Raw genomic sequence first — 22826 nt, 5'->3', positions numbered from 1 at the left:
GAAAGCAGGTGCTGACAGACGTGAAAATTACCGAACTATCAGTTTAATAAGTCACAGCTGCAAAATACTAACTCGAATTCTTTACAGACGAATGGAAAAACTGGTAGATGCGGACCTCGGGGAGGATCAGTTTGGATTACGTAGAAATGTTGGAACACGTGAGGCGATACTGACCTTACGACTTGTCTTAGAAGAAAGATTAAGAAAAGGCAAACCTACGTTTCTAGCATTTATAGACTTAGAGAAAGCTTTTGACAATGTTGACTAGAATACTCTCTTTCAAATTCTGAAGATGGCAGGGGTAAAATACAGGGAGTGAAAGGCTATTTACAATTTGTACAGAAACCAGATGGCAGTTATAAGAGTCGAGTGACATGAAAGGGAAGCAGTGGTTGGGAAAGGAGTGAGACAGGGTTGTAGCCTCTCCCCGATGTTATTCAATCTGTATATTGAGCAAGCAGTAAAGGAAACAAAATAAAAATTTGGAGTAGGTATTAAAATTCATGGAGAAGAAGTAAAAACTTTGAGGTTCGCCGATGACATTGTAATTCTGTCAGAGACGGCAAAGGACTTGGAAGAGCAGTTGAACGGAATGGACAGTGTCTTGAAAGGAGGATATAAGATGAACATCAACAAAAGCAAAACGAGGATAATGGAATGCAGTCAAATTAAATCGGGTGATGCTGAGGGAATTAGATTAGGAAATGAGACACTTAAAGTAGTAAAGGAGTTTTGCTATTTAGGAAGTAAAATAACTGATGATGGTCGAAGTACAGTGGATATAAAATGTAGACTGGCAATAGCAAGGAAAGCGTTTCTGAAGAAGAGAAATTTGTTAACATCGAATATAGATTTAGGTGTCAGGAAGTCGTTTCTGAAAGTATTTATATGGAGTGTAGCCATGTATGGAAGTGAAACATGGACGATAACTAGTTTGGACAAGAAGAGAATAGAAGCTTTCGAAATGTGGTGCTACAGAAGAATGCTGAAGATTAGATGGGTAGATCACATAACTAATGAGGAAGTATTGAATAGGATTGGGGAGAAGAGAAGTTTGTGGCACAACTTGACCAGAAGAAGGGATCGGTTGGTGGGACATGTTCTGAGGCATCAAGGGATCACCAATTTAGTATTGGAAGTTAGCGTGGAGGGTAAAAATCGTAGAGGGAGACCAAGAGATGTATACACTAAGCAGATTCAGAAGGATGTAGGTTGCAGTAGGTATTGGGAGATGAAGAAGCTTGCACAGGATAGAGTAGCATGGAGAGCTGCATCAAACCAGTCTCAGGACTGAAGACCACAACAACAACAACCGGTACATTAGCACAGCTACATTGTATCGAAGCTGAATAGGTAGAGTCCATGTTTCCCTACCCGCGTGGCAAGGACACGCAGTTGTTTCCCGTCATTTCGTGGGTGAGCGCCTCGTGATACCGAGTGAGTGAACTATCTAGTCACGTGCTTCCAAGTGCACGTGCAGAGCGAGTGATGTAGATGGATGCTACTCACGCAGATTCGCCACGCGGATGCAGTGCCCTAGAAGTGACGCTATTTTTCTTTAGCTCACAAAAACAATCTATAAGAACGTAATACTAACTAATTCATATTCAAAATGATCATATTATAAGAGTTTCATGGAACTGCTTGGGCTAATGATAGCAAGTTGGTCACAAAACGCGTGAAATGTCTCAGTCACTAACCAAGTTAAAGAGGGCAGAAGCTTTGACGACATCGTGCTTAATTACTGGCTAAGCAGAAAGCTAGAAGGGGACTTAAATTCTGCAAAGTACCTATACTGTCTGCAGGCAACGTTTCTGAATCCATGGAAAAGTACCGGACGTTTCCGATATTTCATAAAAAAATTTAAGATACCACAAAGAACTTTTCCGAAGAATAGTAGAAAGAAAAGCCGGCCGGAGTGGGCGAGCGGTTCTAGGCGCTAGTCTGGAACCGCGCGACCGCTACGGTCGCAGGTTCGAATCCTGCCTCGGGCATGGATGTGTGTGATGTCCTTAGGTTAGTTGGGTTTAAGTAGTTCTAAGTTCTAGGGGACTGATGACCTCAGCAGTTAAGTCCCATAGTGCTCAGGGACATTTGAACCATTTGAGTAGAAAGAAAAGGGTCTGTTGAACTGAGTAGACAAAAGTTACAATGGATATCTCGTTTGAAGGTGTTCCGTATCTGGCGTCCGAATGTTGCGGCTAGATGCGGCGTATACCGCTACTGTAGACACGATACCTGAGCTGTCTCTTACAGGCAGCTGTCTTGCGGACTTGGCAGCACGGACGAGTTTAACGAGTTAGAATGTTGGTTGGTAATTCGTTCAAGATTCGCAGGACATATCTTATCGGACATTACACAAGAATTCGGGTCTCCAAACTAAATAGTGTCTCCAATATCACACAGTCAGTGTTTCCACACGCATGAACCACCGCACAGGACAACAGCCACAACTAATTGACGAACGGACGTCACGTCGTCTAAAGAGAGCAATACAGGGCGATCGGTAGTATTGTGTAGAATAAAACGTAACTCATCTGAAAAGTCCTCCAGTTGCCACTCAGTGGACATCCTGCTGTCATACTGTCGTGCAAATTCCAGCCTTTGTCCCCGATAAACAGCCGTCAACATGGGTGTATGAACCAGGCGGCTACTGCAGAGTCCAATATGCAGCAACGTTGGCTGAACAGTCGCTGAAGGACACTGTTGGAAACCGCTTGGTTCATCTGGAAGGCCAGTTGCTCAACAGTTGCACGTTTATATGCCCGTACACATCTCTGCAGCCATCGTTCATCCCTGTCATCTATGGCCCATTGTGCACAACAGTTTCCTCGGCTTCGGTTTTGGATAGTGCCATTTTGCCATGCACGGTATATTTTAACCATCGTGGTGCGCGAAGAGTTTACAAACTTAGCCATTTCGTAAATGCTTCCACCCTTAGCCCGAAAGCCAACGATCATGTCTTTTGGACGTTAGATCAATCGCTCTGTTTCTAATTCACGACAGCAACTGCGATGCTTTCCGCATCTCTCCGACGTGCTTTACGAGGGGCGTTCAATAAGTACACTACTCGCCATTAATACGCCTGGGCATTGAATCAAACAGAGCTTGGATGGCGTGTACAGGCACAGCTGCCCATGCAGCTTCAACACGATACCACAGTTCATCGAGAGTAGTGACTGGCGTATTGTGACGAGCCAGTTCCTCGGCCACACAGTGACCAGATATTTTCAGTTGGTGAGAGATCTGGAGAATGTGCTGGCCAGGGCAACAATCGAACATTTTCTGTATCTAGAAAGGCCCGTATAGGAACTGCAACATGCGGTCGTGCATTATCCTGCTGAAATTTGGGCTTACGCAGGGATCGAATGAAGGGTACAGCCACGGGACGTAACACATCTGAAATGTAACGTCAACTGTTCAAAGTGCCGTCAGTGTGAACAAGAGGTGACCGAGACGTGTAACCAATGGCATCCCATACAATCACGCAGGGTGATACGCCAGTATGGCGATGACGAATATATGCTTCCAAGGTGCGTTCACCGCGATGTCGCCAAACACGGGTGTGAACATCATGAGGCTGTGAACAGAACCTGGATTCATCCGAAAAAATGACGTTTTGCCATTCGTGCACCCAGGTTCGTCGTTGAGTACATCACCGCAGGCGCTCCTGTCTGTGATGCAGCATGAAGGGTAACCGCAGCCATGGTCTCTGAGCTGATAGTCCATGCTGCTGCAAACGTCGTCGAACTGTTCGTGCAGATGGTTGTTTTCTTGCAGACGTCCCCATCTGGTGACTCAGGGATCGAGACGTGGCTACACGATCCGTTACAGCCATGCGGATAAGATGCCTGTCATCTCGACTGCTACTGATACGAGGCCGTTGGGATCCATCACGGCATTCCGTATTACCCTCCTGAATCCACCGATTCCATATTCTGCTAACAGTCATTGGATTTCGACCAACGCGACCAGAAATGTCGCGATACGATAAACCACAATCGCGATAGGCTACAATCCGACCTTTATCGAAGTCGAAAACGTGATGGTACCCATTTCTCCTCCTTTCACAAAGCATCGCACCAACGTTTCACCAGGCAACGCCGGTCAACTGCTGTTTGTGTATGAGCAATCGGTTGGAAACTTCCCTCATCTCAGCATGTTGTAGGTGTCGCCACCGGCGCCAGCCTTGTGTGAATGGTCTGAAAAGCTAATCATTTGCGTATCACTGCATCTTCTTCCTGTCGGTTAAATTTCCCGTCTGTAGCACTTCATCTTCGTGGTGTAGCAATTTTAATGGCCAGTGGTGTAATACAACCCATTTTCCTTTCTTCTGAAAGCAGATTGTTTTTATTCACGATTATTATACACCGTCTTATTCCCCACTCTTTTTGCTATAGAACCCATTTTTCAACGTAATCTCCGTTCAGTGTGAGGGCCATAACTTACTGGGAGGACTTGTATGCTGTCATGGTGCCACTCTAGCTGTCGACTTTAGAGCCAACGTCTTGCTGCATCAGTAACCTCCCCATAATCCTCATACTGCTTTCTGCGGAGTGCATCCCTCATTGGGCCAAACGGATGGAAGTCGGAAGGTGCAACATCGGAGCTGTAGGGTGGATCAGGAAGAATGTGAGTATCCCAATAAAGTCTCGTGAGCTCCTCTCAGTTGCGCAGACTTGTGTGAGGCCTTGCGTTGTCGTGGAGAATGAGAATTTCGCTTGCATTGTTCTGGCGACGAACACCTAGATTTGAACAAGCAGCGTAAGTAGCCGGCTGGTACGCGGGAGATCTGATAAGTTTGAGCGAGCTTATTGCTATGACGACAGACGCCTGGAGCAACGACTCTGTCTATGGCTCTGTTAGTGTCATCGTTTACTACTGTTCTTTAAACGGGAATTAAAGTAATACAGCGCAGCCATTTTAATCTTTAGAGTTGTCATCCAACTTTAAACGTTATCTTTATGTTATCTCATGATGCTCTTGTTCATTTGAAGACCGAAGCTTGTAAATAAAAAAATACAAAGAGCGACTTGTGGCTGTTTTCAAGAATTTATAAATTTGGTAGCATTATGAATTTGTTTAAAATGCCATTTTAATTTACCAATGCCTTTAATCTTTAATAATTGTGGAGACTAAAAATTTACCTTCCACCTTAGAACGCTCCCTATATAGTGGCAAGGAGTAGATTAATTTACAACCGAAATCAAGCAATCAGAATCAACCATATACCTACAGGTTAAAGTCTAAGCTGAAATTTTTTTCGGAGTTCACCTGCGTGAAAATTGAAATTTTAGAGCACATAGAAACGTGGAATTTTAGAAAGGTATGGTTAATATTAACTAAATTGTTAAGGTTTCACAAATAATTTCAGGTCTAGCTCCAGCTGCCATTCAGCACATCTAGTACACCTGACCTACCGTAATGGAAATAGCACACTGGACTCGCATTCGGGAGGACGACGGTTCAATCCCGCGTCCGGCCATCCTGATTTAGGTTTTCCGTGATTTCCCTAGATCACTTCAGGTCAATGCCGGGATGGTTCCTTAGAAAGGGCACGGCCGATTTCCTTCCCCATCCTTCCGTAATCCGAGCTTGTGCTCCGTCTCTAATGACCTCGTTGTCGACGGGACGTTAAACAGTTATCTCCTCCTCCTCCTCCTCCTCCTAATGGAAAGATCAGTTCGCGAATCCTTTGATAATACAGGAGAGCTAACAGCTTCAGGGCAGCCCAGTTGTGACATAACGTTAATGATCTCATCCCTCTTTTCATAGATACTCAGCAAATTAAATTTAACTGCCCAACAGAGGGTTCATCAAACCACCTTCACAATTCTCCATAATTCCAGTCTCGTATAGCGCGCGGAAAGAGCGAACACCTATATATGTCTTTCCGTACGAGCTCTGATTTCCCTTATTTTGTCATGGTGATGGTTTCACCCTACGGAGGTCGTTTTCAACAAAATATTTTCGCATTCTGAGAAGAATGTTGGTGATTGGAATTTACTGAGAAGATTCCGCCGCAACGAGAAACGCCATTGTTTTAATGATGTCGTCTCCAAATCCTGTATCATTTCAGTGACACTCTCTCCCCTCTTCGCGATAATACAAAACGAGCCGCCCTTCTTTGAGCTTTTTCGATGCCATGTGTCAGTCGCACCTGATGCGGATTCCACACCGCACAGCGGTACTCCAGAATAGGGCGGACAAGTGTAGTGTAAGCAGTCTCTTTAGGTGTTGCACCTTCTAAGTGCTCTGCCAATGAATCGCAGCGTTCGGTTTACTCTACCCCCAACATTATCTATGTGGTCGCTGAAATTTGGGTTATTTGTGATTGTAATCCCTTAGTATTTAGTTGAATTTACGACCTTTAGATTTGACTGATTTATCGTGTAACCGAAGTTTAACGGATTCCTTTTAGCACTCATGTAGATGACCTCACACTTTTCGTTAGTTAGTGTCAATTGACAATTTTCGCACCATACATATATCTTTTCTAAATCGTTTTGCCATTTCTTTTGATCTTCTGATGACTTTATTAGTCTATAAAGGACAGCGTCATCTGCAAACAATCTAAGACGGCTGCTCACGTTGTCTCCCTAATCATTTATATAGGTAAGGAACAGCAAAGGGCCTATAACACTACATTGGGGAACGCCAGAAATCACTTCTGTTTTACTTGATGACTTTGCGTCAACTACTTCGAACTGTGACCTCTCTGACAGGAAATCATGAATCCAGTCACACAACTGAAAGCACGCAATTTCACTACAAGTCGCTTGTGTGGTACAGTGTCAAAAGCCTTCTTTCAGAAATACGGAATCAATCGGAAATCCCTTGTCAATAGCACTCAAAACTTCATACGAGTAAAGAGCTAGTTGTATTTCCCAAGAACGATGTTTTCTAAATCCATGTTGACTGTGTTCAGTAGACCGTTTTCTTCGAGATAACTCATAATGTTCGGACACAATATATGTTCCAAAATCCTGCTGCATATCGACGTTAACGATATGGGCCTGTCATTTAGTGGATTACTCCTACCACCTTTCTTGAATATTGTTGTGACCTGTGCAACTTTCCAGTCTTTGGGTACGGATCTTTCGTCTTGCGAACGGTTGTATATGAGTGTTAAGTATGGAGCTAATGCATGAGCATACTTCGAAAGGAACCTAATTGGAATACAGTCTGGACCAGAAGACTTCCTTATATTAAGTAATTTAAGTTGATTCACTACTCCAAGGATATTTACTTCTACGTTACTCATGTTGGCAGCTGTTATTGATTCGAATTCTGGAATATTTACTTCGCCTTCTTTTGTGAAGCCATTTCGGAAGGCTGTGTTTAGTAACTCTGCTTTGTCAGCACTGTCTTCAATATTATCTCCATTGCTATCACGCAGGGAAGGCAGTGATTGTGTCTTGAGGCTAGCACACTTCACATTTCACGTACGACCAGAATCTCTTTGGATTTTCTGTCAGGTTTTGAGACAAAGTTTCGTTGTGGAAACTATTATAAGCATCTCGCATTGATGCGGGCTTCTGTAAAAGATCGCCAATCTTGGGGATTTGGCGTGTCTTTAAATTTGGCATGTTTGTTCCGGTGTTTCTCCAACAGTGTTCTGACCAATTTTGTGTACCAAAGAGGATCACATCCGTCGTTTATTAATTTATCTGATAAAAAAATCTCAATGGCTGCCGATACTATTTCTTGGAATTCAAGTCACATCTGGTCTACACATAAACTATTAATTTGGAAGGAGTGGAGATTGTCTCTCAGGAGGCGTCAATGAATTTTTATCTGGTTTTTTGAATAGGTATATTTTTCATTCACTTTTGGAGGATTTCGGGGTTATAATAATCAATCTCGCTACGTCAACCCTATTTTCACTAATCTCTGTATCCGTTTTGATGGTCGTTATTAACTCAGGATTATTTTTGCTAAGAGGTCAAGTGTGTTTTCAAAACAGTTTACCATTCGCGAGGGCTCATGAACTACTGCTCGAAATAATTTTCAGAGAATCCGTTTAGGGCAATTTCGGATAATGTTTTATGCGAAACAGAATGCTGTAAACAGAACCTGGATTCAACCGAAAAAATGACGTTTGGCCATTCGTGCACCTAGGTTCGTCGTTGAGTACTCCATCGCAGACGCTCCTGTCTAAGATGCAGCGTCAAGGGTAACCGCAGCCATGGTCTCCGAGCTGATAGTCCATGCTGCTGCAAACGTCGTCGAACTGTTCGTGCAGATGGTTGTTGTCTTGCAAAACGTCCGCATCTGTTGACTGAGGGATCGAGACGTGGCTACACGATCCGTTACAGCCATGCGGATAAGATGCCTGTCATCTCGACTGCTAGTAATACGAGGCCGTTGGGATCCAGCACGGCGTTCCGTATTACACTCACGAACCCACCGATTCCATATTCTGCTAACAGTCATTGGATCTCGACCAACGCGAGCGGCAATGTCGCGAAACGATTAACCGCAATCGTGATAGGTTTCAATCCGACCTTTATCAAAGTCGGAAACGCGATGGTACGCATTTCTCCTCCTTACACGAGGCACCACAACAACGTTTCACCAGGCAACGCCGGTCAATAAGAAATTGGTTGGAAACTTTCCTCATGTCAGCACGTTGTAGGTGTCGCTACCGGTGTCAACCTTGTGTGAATGCTCTGAAAAGCTAATCATTTGTATATCACAGCATCTCCTTCCTGTCCGTCAAATTTCGCGTCTGTAGCACCTCATCTTCGTGGTGTAGCAATTTTAATGGCCATTAGTGTAAATTTCGCTACTTGGTAGGGTCACCATGAAAAAAAGAGTGGTCGTATGACAATGAAACTTCATGTAAATATTTGTAAGGATACGCGGAAGAAGTAACGAATAAACCATTGAAAGAAACACATTTCAGTTTCCACATGGGAGGGTAACTTTTGTTAAATATATACCATGTTTACGCTCCAAATTACAAAAACGGTTCAAATGGCTCTGAGCACTATGGGACTTAACATCTGAGGTCATCAGTCCCCTAGAACTTAGAACTACTTAAACCTAACTAACCTAAGGACATCACACGCATCCATGCCCGAGGGAGGATTCGAACCTGCTACCGTAGCAGTCCAAATTACAGGTGTTACTCAATGTGACGACCATCTGCAACTACCACATCATGGAACCGCACAAGAGATACCATTTGACAACTGTCTGCAGCAATTTTCGAACGGTGGAGCAAGGAATTTTAAGCTGTCGTGACGCAGCTCGTGCACTGCTTGAAGATCGCATACTTGGTCCAGCGTTCTCAGCCATGGCAACAGTAACTTCTTTAAAATTTTGTGGCGTAGTCTCTCTCAGGAGCAATTTCCAAACCGCGAGTTAATTCGAAATTCCGAATCATATTCTTCAACCACAGTGTGTGGTTTATTCCTTTAACGCGTCGATACTTGAGAAGATCAGCGGTACTATATTGGAGTTATTTTGATAAAACAACTTCTGGAGTCAGTTCTTGCTCACCTTGTCCAGACCCATTTTGACTGCCGCTACAATGCACGCTGATGTTCGTGTTTCAACCCTACGTAGGTGCATTAGTACCAGCTCACAGTCTAAAAATCATTCCTATAAAGTTGGGTACTCAGACGGTGAATAGTTTCCCGTCTATACTGACTCAGGTGGAGAAAGTTTAATTATAGCCACCCTGTGTATTCGTCCTGAATGACTTGTATCAAAATTTTTTATGTAAAATCATTCGATCGAAATTAGTTACGTAGGTGACTGACCATTAACAAAAGAGAATCAAATAAGAAATTCGCAGACGAAGCAGATGTGTATACCTATGTTTCGCATTTAGAAACGTATTACGAAACGCAGACATTTACGGATGTTCAGCACCGGTATCGAAAAGTGCTAGCTTACTCTAAACATAAATAGATGTAGTCAAATGAGCTTAAACAGACGGAAAGATCCGATATCGTTTGACTACGCTATCACAAACAGCAGGTATGTGGGGGTTTCTGTCCCGAGTGATGTGAGGAGGGATGACCACATAAATCTGGGCACGAGGAATGCAGACGCCAGCGTCAAATTTGTTGGGAGAATCGTGAGGGAATGTGATTCACGCATGACGTGGCAAAGGTCGATTGCAAGACACTAGTTACACTAGTTACTGAATATTATCAGCCAGTCAGGGTCACTTGCTGTTGTTGTTGTCTGTAATGCAAACATTGTTTTGATGTAGCTCACCATGCTGTTGTATACGGTGAAAGCGTCTTCATATCTGAATAACTACTGCAACATGCATACATTCGAACCTGCTTACTGTATTCTTACCTTGGTCCTTCTCTACAATTTGTACCGTGCTCACTTCCCTCTATGTTCAAACTGACAATTTCTTGATGCCTCAGGATATGTCATATCAATCGATCACTTCTTTTAGTCAAGTACTGTCGTAATTTTCCTTTTTGCCCAGTTTGACTCAGTACCTCCTCACTAATTACTCGATCTATTCATTTAATCCTCTGCATCCTTCTGTAACAGCACATTTTAAAACCTTCTATCCTCTTCTTATCTGAACTGCTTATAGTCCATGTTTCGCTTCCGTACATGGCTACAATCCAGAAAAATACCTTCAGCGACTTCCTAATATTTAAATTTGTGTTCTCTGTCAACAGTTTTTTCTTTTCAGAAACGAATTTTTTACTATACCCAGTCTGAGGCGTCTTGTCACTGTTCGCGCGGCTCCCTCCGTCGGAGGTTAGAGTCCTCCCACGGGCATGGGTGTGTGTTGTCCTTAGCTTAAGTTGGTTGAAGTTCGATTAAGTAGTGTGTAAGCCTAGGGACCGATGACCTCAGTAGTCTGCTCCCATAAGAAGTTACCACAAATTTCCAATTTCCAGTTTGCATTTTATATTCTCTCTACTATGGCCATCATCAGTTATTTTGCTGCCCAAATATCAAAACTCATCCACTGTTGTAGTGTCTCATTTTGTTACCCGATTCTGATTTAGTTCGACTGTGTTCAGTTACCATTGTTTAACTTTTATTTATGTTCATATTGTAACAACTTTTCAGGACATTATCCATAACGTTCAAGTGCTCTTCCAAGTCATTTGCCATCTCTGAGAAAGCTACAGTGTCATCGGAAAACACTGAAGCTTTTATTTCTTCCCCTTGAACTTTAGTTTCCTTTACAAATTTCTTCTTAGTTTCTTAGGCTGCTTGTTCAGTGTACAGGTTGACTGACGTCGGGGTTAGGCTACATCCTTGTCTCATTCCGTCTTCAAGCACTGCTTACCCTTCATATCCTTCTACTCTTAAAACTGTAATTTGATTTCTTTACAGGTTTTAAATAACCTTTCGCTCTATGTATTTTATCTGTGATACCTTCAGAACTTCGAAGAGTCTCGTCTAAATGATGATTCCTTTAATGTACCATGCAAGTAAATAGTTTCATCATTGAGATGAAACATTGAGGCTGTGGACCCATACATGAAGAAATTATTCGAAGAGTGTATTTCGATCAGCATTATCAAAAGCTATCACTAAACATACAGATTCAATAAACGTAGGTTTTCCTTTCTTTAACCTGTCTTCTAAGTCGTAGTGTCAATATTACCTCACGTGTTCGTTCATTCCTCCGGAACACAAACTGATCATCCCTTCTACTAGTTTTTTTTCCTTTCTTCTTTAAATAATTCGTCTAAGTACTTTGCTTCCATGACATTCAACTGATGGTTCGGTATAACACCTACCAACACCTGTTTTCTCTAGAATTAAAGTTACTGCATTATTTTTTAAGTCTGTGGGTATTTCGCCTGTCTCATATATTTGCACACCAGTTGGAATTGCCTGGAGCACTTACCGAGTTGATTAACGTAAGACATAGAAAACTTTCAAATACGTGTTTCAAAATTCTTCACGGATTTGTCTGGTCTATGTGAGAGTGTCACACACTTGTTGAGGGAACAGTGGTTGAATATGCTACAAGAGTGACGTTATGCATCGCGAACAACCTTACTCTCAAATTTGAGAGGGCCCACTTTCCAAAATAAGTCGAGAACCACACAATGCCCTCATCATGCGTCAACGGTAAAATGACAGACATTCTGGCCCATACGGGACGTTGCCGACAGCCCTACGAGACTGGTGCCGTACGTGCATCGGACGGTAGATTGCGGAGTACAGATGTGCTGCTTGTAACACAGGTTGTCTGCTTTCAGCTGTCCGGGCCTCGGTACCCAGGCGGCTTCACAACCCCGAAGTCGTACGCGGTGTACGTGACGGAGGCTGGCGAGCTGCGTGTGATGTCGACGTACTGGGGCAACGACCAATACAGCTGCGAGCCATGGCATTCCCCATTGGGGTCCCCTGGCGCCCCAGCTGGAGGGTCCGTAGGAGCCTTCTGATCGCATTAACGATAATAGCTCAAAAAAAATTTCCTTCATGTAAAATAAAATTCTTATCCAACAATTAAAACACCTAATAATACTCTGTGTACGTTTTATTTCTATCCACAAAATTTTAACCTTTGTATTTAGTGTAATTTATGGCAGCTCTGAAACTTTATGGTCGACTAGATGTGGTTTTCACAGGTGTTGCTCTTACCTACTGAGCTGATCCGCAATAACTACAGCGAGCAGCATACGTTACGGAGGATCGATAAAAGACAGCCGGCCGCTGTGACCGAGCGGTTCTAGGCGCTTCAGTCCGGAACCGCGCTGCTGCTACTGTCGCAGGTTGGAATCCTGCCTCGGGCATGGATGTGTGTGATGTCCTTAGGTTAGTCAGGTTTAAGTAGTTCTAAGTCTAGTGGACTGATGACCTCAGATGTTAAGTTCCATATTGCTTAAAGCCAATTGAACCATTTTTGATAAAAGAGAATATTGATATAGTGTTAGTTAATTCCAGGAGTGACCACGGAACGGTTGCAGAACTATACCGGATCAGAATAACAATTGAGTGACTGCCTGTTGTTTGCTGGGGAGCTGCGTTAGTAACAACCAGCCACAAAACGAGATCGGTCCCCCCTTCTGTTTTGTATGCCGTTGACATACCACTCTTGCAACGAAGATTATGTCCGCTAACATAACAGCTGGATTCAGTTTCGTCATGTGCTTTTTCACTTTGTGTTTATAATACTCAAAAGAACGTTCGCAGCTAAAAGCGGAAGTGAGAGTTATAATGCAATTAGGAGTGTGCCAAACAAAATTCCTTGATGAAGTTCGATCTTCGGTCATTATTTGTTGTGAAGTGGGGAAGTGATGGTGAATTTAAGTTTCGTGCATTAGTTAACTGTTAGCCATCTACGCCACATCTCCGACTCGCAGTATGCTGTTGTGCGCTGAAAGTACAATAAATCCAATGAATTTTTGTAAACTGCTTATTCTGAAGCAAGAAGCAAAGCAAATGCAAATTTATGTTCCAGTAGCAGGGGGTCTTTGAAGGCAAAAACTTAGCACCACAGGCACTCTACTTAATTGGTGACTCATCTTTAAATACACACCACTTCTTTCGCTATCAACCAGTTGGTTAAGGTCCAACTACATATAGCCAAGTGTGATTCGTATTAGTTTCAGATCAAACTTCTATCCGGATTCTGAATTTGTATGTGGACTCTCTTAGTTGCGGTCAGCTGGAACGCCCCATCAGAAAACACGACAGTTCTACGTGACAACACGAACTTCCGCAAAATATAGCAATCAGTTCCATGTGACCCCTAAGTTCTAAATAGAAAACAACTGAAACAAAAAATTACAGGGAAAGGAAGCTAAATGAGAGTAAGCAAGCGATATGAGAGCAGGGAAGCGCAGCACACAGCTTAGCAGTTACTTTTAGAAGGGAAGAATACGTGCAGTCAGGTGTTCTGTGAAGCCGGATGGGTAAGGTCACGTATGTCAATTTCCAGTCTGAAATATCAATGCAGCCAGGTGTCGTACTGGCGCTAGAGAGTGCCTTCGCATCTGTCGTAGCTTTGGTGTTAAAATGTCTTTCCTTCAATTCTTACAAACGTATACTTTTGCTTATAAACGCTAATAATATCCGCACGCTATGCACTAGGCACAGATTTGCCGTCTGAAACCACCTGTTAATAGAATAAAACGCGAAATTCCGATCGGTATGTATATCATAAAAATAGACTTAACGACAGTGGTGAAGGCGCGTTTACATTCAGAAACAATACGATAATATCTAATGTTGTTAATACAGAACCGATGTGAAATACACTGATCAGCCAAATTCTCATGACCACCTGCATAGCAACTTGGAACGAAATGCATCACCAATTCTGCGTATCTGGCATCGGAGAGTTTGTGGTAGTTTTGTGGAGGTATGTGGTATTAGATGTCTGCGCAAAATTTATGTAATTCGCGTTAATAACGGGTCGCTGATTTGTGTACACTGTGATGGCGCCCGATAGCGACCGACATGTGTTATACAGAATTTACGTCAGGCGAATTTTGTCGCCGAGACATCAACGTGAATTCACTATAACGCTCTTCAAACCACTGTAGCATGGTTCTGGCTTCGAGATATGGCCAGTTATACGTCTGAAAGATGACGTCGCCATCAGAGAGGACGTCAGTAGTGGGCCAAGGTTCGTTTCAGCGCATTTTGTTAGTATCGGTTGCCAACATCAGGAGTAGGAATTCACTCGGGGGCAAACCTATTTTGATCCTTTGATTGGCAGGTCATTAACCTATTGTTATCTTTGGTTGACACATCTTTAACCTATTGTTCTGCTAAAAGTATATTTCCTTTTGATTGACAGGTCCTTAAATTATTGTTGCTCCACCTCCTCCCCCTTCCCCCTCCCCTTAGAAAACCGCCAAGCCACCCTCCACATTGCTGCAGATACACTTTCAAGTTATTATTGGAATAGACCTTTTCACTCTTATCATTTCGATTGACCACTTAATTAAATTGATCATTTAATTAACACCTCCCCTCTGGAAACCCCCATTCCTGGAAATTTGCTGGAAAAGTTGATCGGTCATTCGGAGGGCATTCGATTGCAGTGAATGGAATATTGTTTAAACAGTTTAGACAATGTATAGAATAACTGTTTAATTATTTATGGCTGTGTATGGAGTATAGTTTATTTATTTAGTTGAAGAATTTGTCAGTAAATCGATTGCAGTGTATGGAATATTGTTTAAACAATTTAGACAATGTATGGAATATTGTTTATTTAAGCAATTTAGGGGATTCAAGGCAGTGTATTGAATATAGTTTATTTATTAATTTAAAGAATTTTGTAGGAAATCGATCCCCCACCACCACAACCCTCTCCCCCCTCCCCACTCCCCCTCCCCTCCGCTACCTGGAAATTGGCGGTTCTGTGTTGAAGAGGAAGGATATCACGAAGTGAAGTTCAGGGGTATTTTTTTTAGTTATAAAAAATTCAGTTTGCAGGGGTTGGATTTCTCTTGCTCATCATTCTCTGATGTGTGGAAAGATATAGGTCTTGCAAGAAGTAATTGCATGGGGCAAACATGTTACATATCTTAATGTTTGGCACTGCACTCTGAGTTTCTTAACGTAATGTTCGGTCGTTTCTTGGCACATAACCTATTGTTCTGTTAAGTGGTTTTCCAAATAACCTCCATTCTCTTAAAGTATTGTACCGCCTTTGAAATGCAAATAAGTAATTAGTTATGTTGTCCCACCATTTTATGGTACACTTTTCGAATATTATGCGCTTTTAAATGTCATTTCCTGGGCACTCTTCTTTGTTGTCCACTCCCACCCTTTAAACTATTGTACCGCAATTTCCATAAAAATTAAGCAAATTAATTATGCAGATTAACATAGTGTTCTGCACTTAACCTGCTGCTCTGCTCCATGTCACCCACCCACCCGGTCACATCCTCCCCTTAAGTATAGTACTGCTAACATCACATTGATATAAAAAATTTATACAAATTAATTATGAAAATTAATTAAATCGATATCCTTCACATGTATGGGGTAGTTTTTTTAATTCCCAGCATTCTATTAGTAGGGGAAATCGATGTAATGTAGTTTAAACAAAATATCGCTAGTAAAAAACACAAACCGCCACCCGACGCCCGACGCCCGACCCCGACGACTCCGCACATGCTGCCAGGAGTCGGGAAGCACCGGCGGCCCTTGCGAAGTCACGATCGCTGGGGCACGAGCCACGGCTCTCACGCCGCCAGCAGCCAGCAGGTGAAAGTAGCGTCTATTTTTAGGGTATACAGTTAGAATTCTTCGATGTTATACTGATGTCTCATGTCTTTGTAAGTAACAGCTAAGTTCCCCTCTGGAAGCACTACACAAATCTTTAACAATGCTTCCCAGAACAGTACAGGTTGCATTCTTAATAGCAATCCTAACAGGACAACGAGGTGCGCCTAGCCGCGCACGTGTTTACCATTGCTGACGCAATGATGAATAGCCTTTGTACCTGTGGTCCAGTGAAGACCTAATTGTCGAGCAACTCACCATCTCAAGCGCCGGTAAAAGGTTGTCTGTGTTATACGAACGTCACAGGTCTATCTAAATAAGAGCCAAGTCTTCCTCTGGATGCACTATAGAAATCTTCTGCAATGCTTTCAGAAACTGTTAACGTAAATAGTCCACAATAACACCAAGTGGAATCTTCCTCATGCTCCTAACAGCAACGCCTGTCCGTCACATATCAGCCCCTCACGGAAATCGTAAAGTGTCGCAGAGACAGTTAACGGTCGCTTTTGTAGGAGCTTTCGTGATGTCTCAGCTTGTATGCATGGAAATTCTTACCCAAACATGAGCTGTTTACGAAAATAGCTCTGAAAAACACAGAATTCATTCAGTTTGATGGTGATAACGAGACATGCCGTGCTACTCTTCCTTGAAATCGTGATTTCCTGCTTTCAATAAACATCTCTGAAAAGACAAACGTTCTCACTGCTATGTAGAGGATCCTATATCCCAGTACAAAGAATGTCTTGTGAATGAATAGAGCATTCTGATTGGCTCTTACTGAATTTACCCCCAACCTACAGCTGCTTCTCGTGCAGGAGCACTGTACACCATTTTTTTCTGCAGATGAGGCTTCCATCGGAAAAACTGTATTGTACAGATTGCCATACTGCACTGACAGTAAAATCCTGCAAAAGTGGCCTACAGATCGTCAAATATGGAAAGACACTTCCTCAATTACACTGCTCTGCCACGGTCGACAGAATCTTGAATATTTCAACATGAAACTGATCTCCACGTACAATATCAATGTAGTAAACACAAAATTCGTACCCTGAGCCATACAAAATCATCACTTCTGCTTCCTACATATAGCTATCGACCAACAGACACTGTGGTACAAAGGGTGGGTCGGTTCCCCTGTGCACAATGGCGTCACTGTTTCTGGCTCTGACCTGCTAACTTGCTTGCTTTCTACATCAATCTCCCGATTCGAGGAATACAAGAACATAGGTATTTCATATGGTTTACGGAAATATCATATCATTTTCGCCATACGTCTCGATATCAAGCATTTAGCAGTATGCTACTGATCACTTGCACAGTATAATTCCGAAGATATAGACTGGAAAGTATTTCTCTAGAAACCCGAAACTTTAGCTTGATGCAGCGTGCTGTAATCCACTGAGTAACTAGAAACTCATCTCTTCTGCGAAAACCTTTATATGAACATTAGAGAAAAATAGAGGGAACTGATATTTCCACTCACGAATACCAATGGCGATGATGTAACAGATTCCAAATCAGCAATTTAATTTACAAAGTCAGCTAAGGTATTTCTGATGTCTAGAGAACCAGTAAACATGTGTTCCACCCGTCTTTCACCTGCTAGATGCACACAACACACAACACAATCGATCTTCTCTCAACCAAATAAAGTTGAGAAATGCGCAGAAGCAGTCAATCTGACAATTTACATGAGAGGGAATAATGGTCAGGTGCAAACACACGTCCATGTAGAATCTTCTAAAAAATCCACGGAGAACACACGCGATCATGAAGGCTGTCCAACACATAATCAGTATTAGTTCACTATTCTAGAGCACGACATGGTTAGGTCAGCTACATTCCTGTACCGCAACAAGTCTTTCCATTTGGACAGCTCCTGCCATTAGTGGGAAACGTGAATCATTCCCGCCACAGACCATCGCCGCCGCGCCAAGCACCCCTAGACAGAATCGTCCTAGGAAATCAGCCACATATGTATTTTATCACTGTCGTTTAATTAAATATTATGATGATGGTCTCAATTGGAAGACATTCGACAATGAGCGAAGTATCGGAGATACCCCTGCTGACGCCAGTGGCTCTAGAAATAGAGATATCTGTATCATTTTTATGACTTGACATACTTTTCCCTTTGCTATTACAGTATTCCACGTCGAATCCATACCTTCCTTACGACTGGACATAGTCATTTGCTTTGCACATGTCGGAACACACCCACATATTACAATAAGCCTGATGCTCAAGGCCAACCTATCACGCATCCCCTACTACCAAGTATAATACCTTGCCAATCACTGATTTCAGACGATATGAAAAAATACTAAGCGAAATTCAGCGATGGATGGATATGTCTCAGAAGTTTTTCTTGCGAGTGGTACCACAGTGTCTTAGAAAGATGTAATCGCCTTATAAGCTGACAGATGGTAAAAATACGATCACAATGACCATGTTACTGTCACAAGCGGTCTTGGTTCTACAGGCGCCCACAAGTATCCATGCTAAAAGCTGTTGTTGTTTTTGTTGTGGTCTGCAGTCCTGAGACTGGTTTGATGCAGCTCTCCATGCTACTCTACCCTGTGCATGCTTCTTCATCTCCCAGTACCTACTGCAAACTACATCCTTCTGTATCTGTTTAGTGTATTCATGTCTTGGTCTCCCTCTACGATTTTTACTCTCCACGCTGCCCTCCAATACCAAATTAGTGATCCCTTGATGCCTCAAAACATGTCCTAACAACCGATCCCTTCTTCTGGTCAAGTTGTGACACAAACTCCTCTTCTCCCCAATCCTCTTCAATACCTCCTCATTAGTTATATGATCTACCCATGTAATCTTCAGCGTTCTTCTGTAGCACCACATTTCGAAAGCTTCTATTCTCTTCTTGTCCAAACTAGTTATCGTCCACGTTTCACTTTCATGCATGGCTACACTCCATACAAATACTTTCAGGAACGACTTCCTGACACTTAAATCTATACTCGATGTTAACAAATTTCTTTTCAGAAACGCTTTCCTTGCCATTGCCAGTCAACATTTTATATCCTCTCCTAAAAGCTATACTGGCTTTATAAATCGGGATATTGCATTACCTCCGACCAAATACCACAACACTGAATACAGGCGGTGATCGCCAGAATGTATATTATCAGACCAACAGTGCGCATAGAGGTGACATGGAAACCCACGTAACAGAACAATAGGTTAAGTGCCAAGAAAGGTACGTGCATTACGTTAAGAAATCCAGTGTGCAGTGGCGAACATTAGGATATGCAACATGTTTTCCCGATGCAATTACTTCTTACAAGACCTACATCTTCTCAAACAGCAAAGAATGATGAACAAAAGAAATCTAACCAGCACAAACTGAGTTTTTTATACATAAGTAATATACCCTTGAATTTCGCTTCGTGAGATTCTTCCTCTTCACCACAGAGCTGCCAATTTCCTGGTAGAGGAGGGGAGGGGGAGAGGAGAAGGGGAGATGGGATTGTGGTGTTGGGGATAGATTTGCTTCAAAATTCTTTTAATTAATAATTACACTATATTCCATACATTGCCTTGAGTCCCCTAAATTTCTGAAATAAACAATATTCCACACATTGTCTGAATTGTTTAAACAATATTCCATACACTGCAATCGGTTTCCTGACAAATTCTGTAACTAAATAAATAAACTATATTCCATACACTGCTATAAATAATTAAACAATATTCCATACATTGCCTAACTTGTTTAACCAATATTCCATTCACTACACTCGAATTCCCTCCAAATGACCAATCAACTGAGTCTTTTTCCAGCAAATATCTGGGAGGTTGGGTTACCAGAGGGGGAGGTGTTAATTAAGTGATCAATTTAATTAAGTAGCCAATGAAATTGATCAGAGTGAGGGGAGCTATTCCAATAACTCTGACCTGAAAGTGTACCTGTAGCAGCCTCTGGGAGGGGCTTGGTTGGAAGTTTCCTGAGGGATGGGGGAAGGCGGGTGGGGGAACAATAGATTACGGACCTGTCAGTCCAAAGAAAGTATACTTTTAGTAGAACAATAGGTTAAGGACGTGTCAGTCAAAGGAGAACAATAAGTTAATAACCTGACTATCAAAGGAGAACAACAGGTTTGCCCCTGAGTGCAATCCTGCCCCTGATTTAGGCACCCAGCACTAACGAAATACACTGAAACGAATCTTGCCCCACTACTGACATCACAAAGCAATGCAGGTGGTTTAGAGCTGTCAATGTGTCTTCGATTACCATCGCAGGTCCCATGCAGACGCAGGAGGATGTCTCCCATAGCATACTACTACTCTTACTAGCCTGTGTCTGAGATGCACTGCACGTTTAGAGCTGCCTTTCACCTTACCCTGTTAGTGGAGGCCATCATCGACCTAGTGTAGCAAACGTGAATCACTCAAAGAGCCGACATGTTTCCATTGACCTACAGTCGAATCCCGATTGTCCTGTGGCCACTGTAATCGTAATTGATGATGTCATTGGGTCAACATGTGAACACTAGTAGTAGAACAATGGGAGCCTGTGCATTTTGTTTGTACAGGTTATATACATTCAAGGGTAGACTTCATTGACTTATGACCCCCTGGGAATTAATATACTTATGACCCCCTAAGTATAATGAGTCCTTCTGGGAAACCCCCACCCATCCCCCTCCCCACCCCTTAACCTATTGTTATGTTAATTGATTTATGACGCCCTGGGGTTAAACTGTCCTTCTCAGAAGCCCCCCACATGCCCTCCCTCCACCTCCACCAGCCTTCTGGGAAATCTCCAACCCTTCCTTCCTCCTCCCGCTGATACAAGCATTCTTTCGATATCAAATTAAATGAATAATTTATTAAATCGAGAAATTAATTATTTGATAAATTAATTAAACCCTCCCCTTCTGGAAAATCCCACAACACCCCCCTCCATTCCTCCACTTCCGCACCCCTCCTCCACCTGGAAATAGGTGGGAAAAACACTCAGTGTGTGCTGGAGTACAAGGATCTCACAACACGAAATTCAAATCAGCATCAGTAATATACAGATACGTATTCTGTATTTAATCGGTTTTCAGGAAACAGGGCTTTCCCAGATGGGTAGAGCTCACATCTGTCTCCTTTTGCAAAACGTAATAACTTTAAGCACTGGGAAACTGAATGAGTTGCGGTATATTAGCCTCTGTGTTCGATCGGCCACACATGGGCCTGCTCTGCACGTCTCTGAGGTCGGATCCCTACTGAGGCCCTAGTTCCATGTGCTGACAGATGCTGGGCAGTGTGCCAAGAGCTGAGAGCTCTGTTTGCTGTGGAGATCTGCAGCCTAATGGCATGTATGTGTCAGCATGTGCCTCTAGTGTCGCCACACGGAACTATCATGAGACTGTGCGTATGCAGAGTGTCTGTCCACTACACTTACTGCATGCAGAGGAAACCCTTGTTGGGTTCCTCACAGCCAACCACCGGGAAATTGCTGTGGGAGGCCCCACAGCCAGCCACTGGGTGCATCGGAGTTAATGCATGCATTTCAGCTCTCTCAAGTGGCTGCTTACTGTCGAACAAAGCACCATGTGGCAGCAACCCTTTGTTATTTGATACCTGGGAAACCACCTCCACTATCTGTCAAGTTGCTACTTCGTGTTTGTGCGTGAACCATGATGTCCAACCATGCAGTTGGAGGTTTCATACCTCCTCACAATACCATGTTCATATTGGATAATACTAAATCACTGAAGATATATAAACCCTAAACCCTCTGCTGTTATCCTCATTCCGCTATCGTCCATGGCTACATTAGTTTGATTGTCAGTTTGCCCGTTTCTGTGTTAGAGTGCTTGCAAGATGAAACTTTTTTTCTAGCAGCACCAGCAGCACCAGTGGCAGTGACAAAGGCCTGAGGCAAGGAGAGGTATGCATATTATATATTTAATTTCATACCATGAGGTCGGATTATGTAGTGTATGTTTTCGTAAAAAAGTGTTGAAGTATTAAATCACTGTGTGTTCAGATATAGAAGTATACTTTCGTAAAAAAAGTTTCATAGCATCAACAAACACTGTTCAAATTTTTCTATAATAAATTTTTTCATATTTAGGTTTCATAGCATGAGATCGGATTTCTGTGTTAAGTTTTTCCTTGTTGTTTAAGTATACATCCACCAAATTGTTGACCAGATGTAAGTGAGAAGTTGCAGCAGCAACAGCATCATAAGTATATATATATTTGTCTTTGTACTATTGTGTGTATAGTTAATATGTTGTTGTTAGACATATTCTTTTGGAAAAATTTCATTATATACATAATATGATGTTTCAGGCAAATATTTTGTTGTTATTGTAGATGATTTCGATGAGCTAGAGCAAGAAGGGACAAAAGTTATGATGCTATCCACATCACAGTTATTGTGTAAGTAGATAATCGTTCATCAAATTTTTTCTATGTTTTTGTATGTGTATGTTCTTTTTATTAAATAAATATGGTGCTGTTGTAGGTGATGTAGGGGAACTTGATTGATGGATTCATGGTGGTGCAGACAAGGAGATGTGAGATGCCAGATGCCCTGAGGGATATGTCATGGAGCCAAAGCGAGAGAGGAAATTTGTTCATGTACTTATTGTACTTACAAGTAA

The 22826-nt window shown here is 42.5% G+C and overlaps 1 protein-coding gene across 1 annotated transcript in view; it reads left to right on the top strand.

Annotated features, from left to right (window-relative positions):
* The window catches only part of LOC126298049 (uncharacterized), a 41431-nt gene extending 28954 nt beyond the window's left edge, over positions 1 to 12477 (top strand). Inside the window, exon 6 of the mRNA XM_049989370.1 lies at positions 12210 to 12477. Within this exon, the coding sequence (XP_049845327.1) occupies positions 12210 to 12395 (186 nt within the window). The 3' untranslated portion in view covers positions 12396 to 12477. The remainder of the gene's footprint in view (positions 1 to 12209) is intronic.
* The last annotated feature ends 10349 nt before the right edge of the window (positions 12478 to 22826 follow it).

This window comes from Schistocerca gregaria, chromosome X (assembly GCF_023897955.1).
Source record: "Schistocerca gregaria isolate iqSchGreg1 chromosome X, iqSchGreg1.2, whole genome shotgun sequence".
In the NCBI taxonomy this organism is placed as follows: Eukaryota; Metazoa; Arthropoda; class Insecta; order Orthoptera; family Acrididae; genus Schistocerca; species Schistocerca gregaria.
The sequence above is the reverse complement of the archived record's forward strand: the minus strand, read 5'-3'. Positions and strand labels throughout refer to the sequence as shown.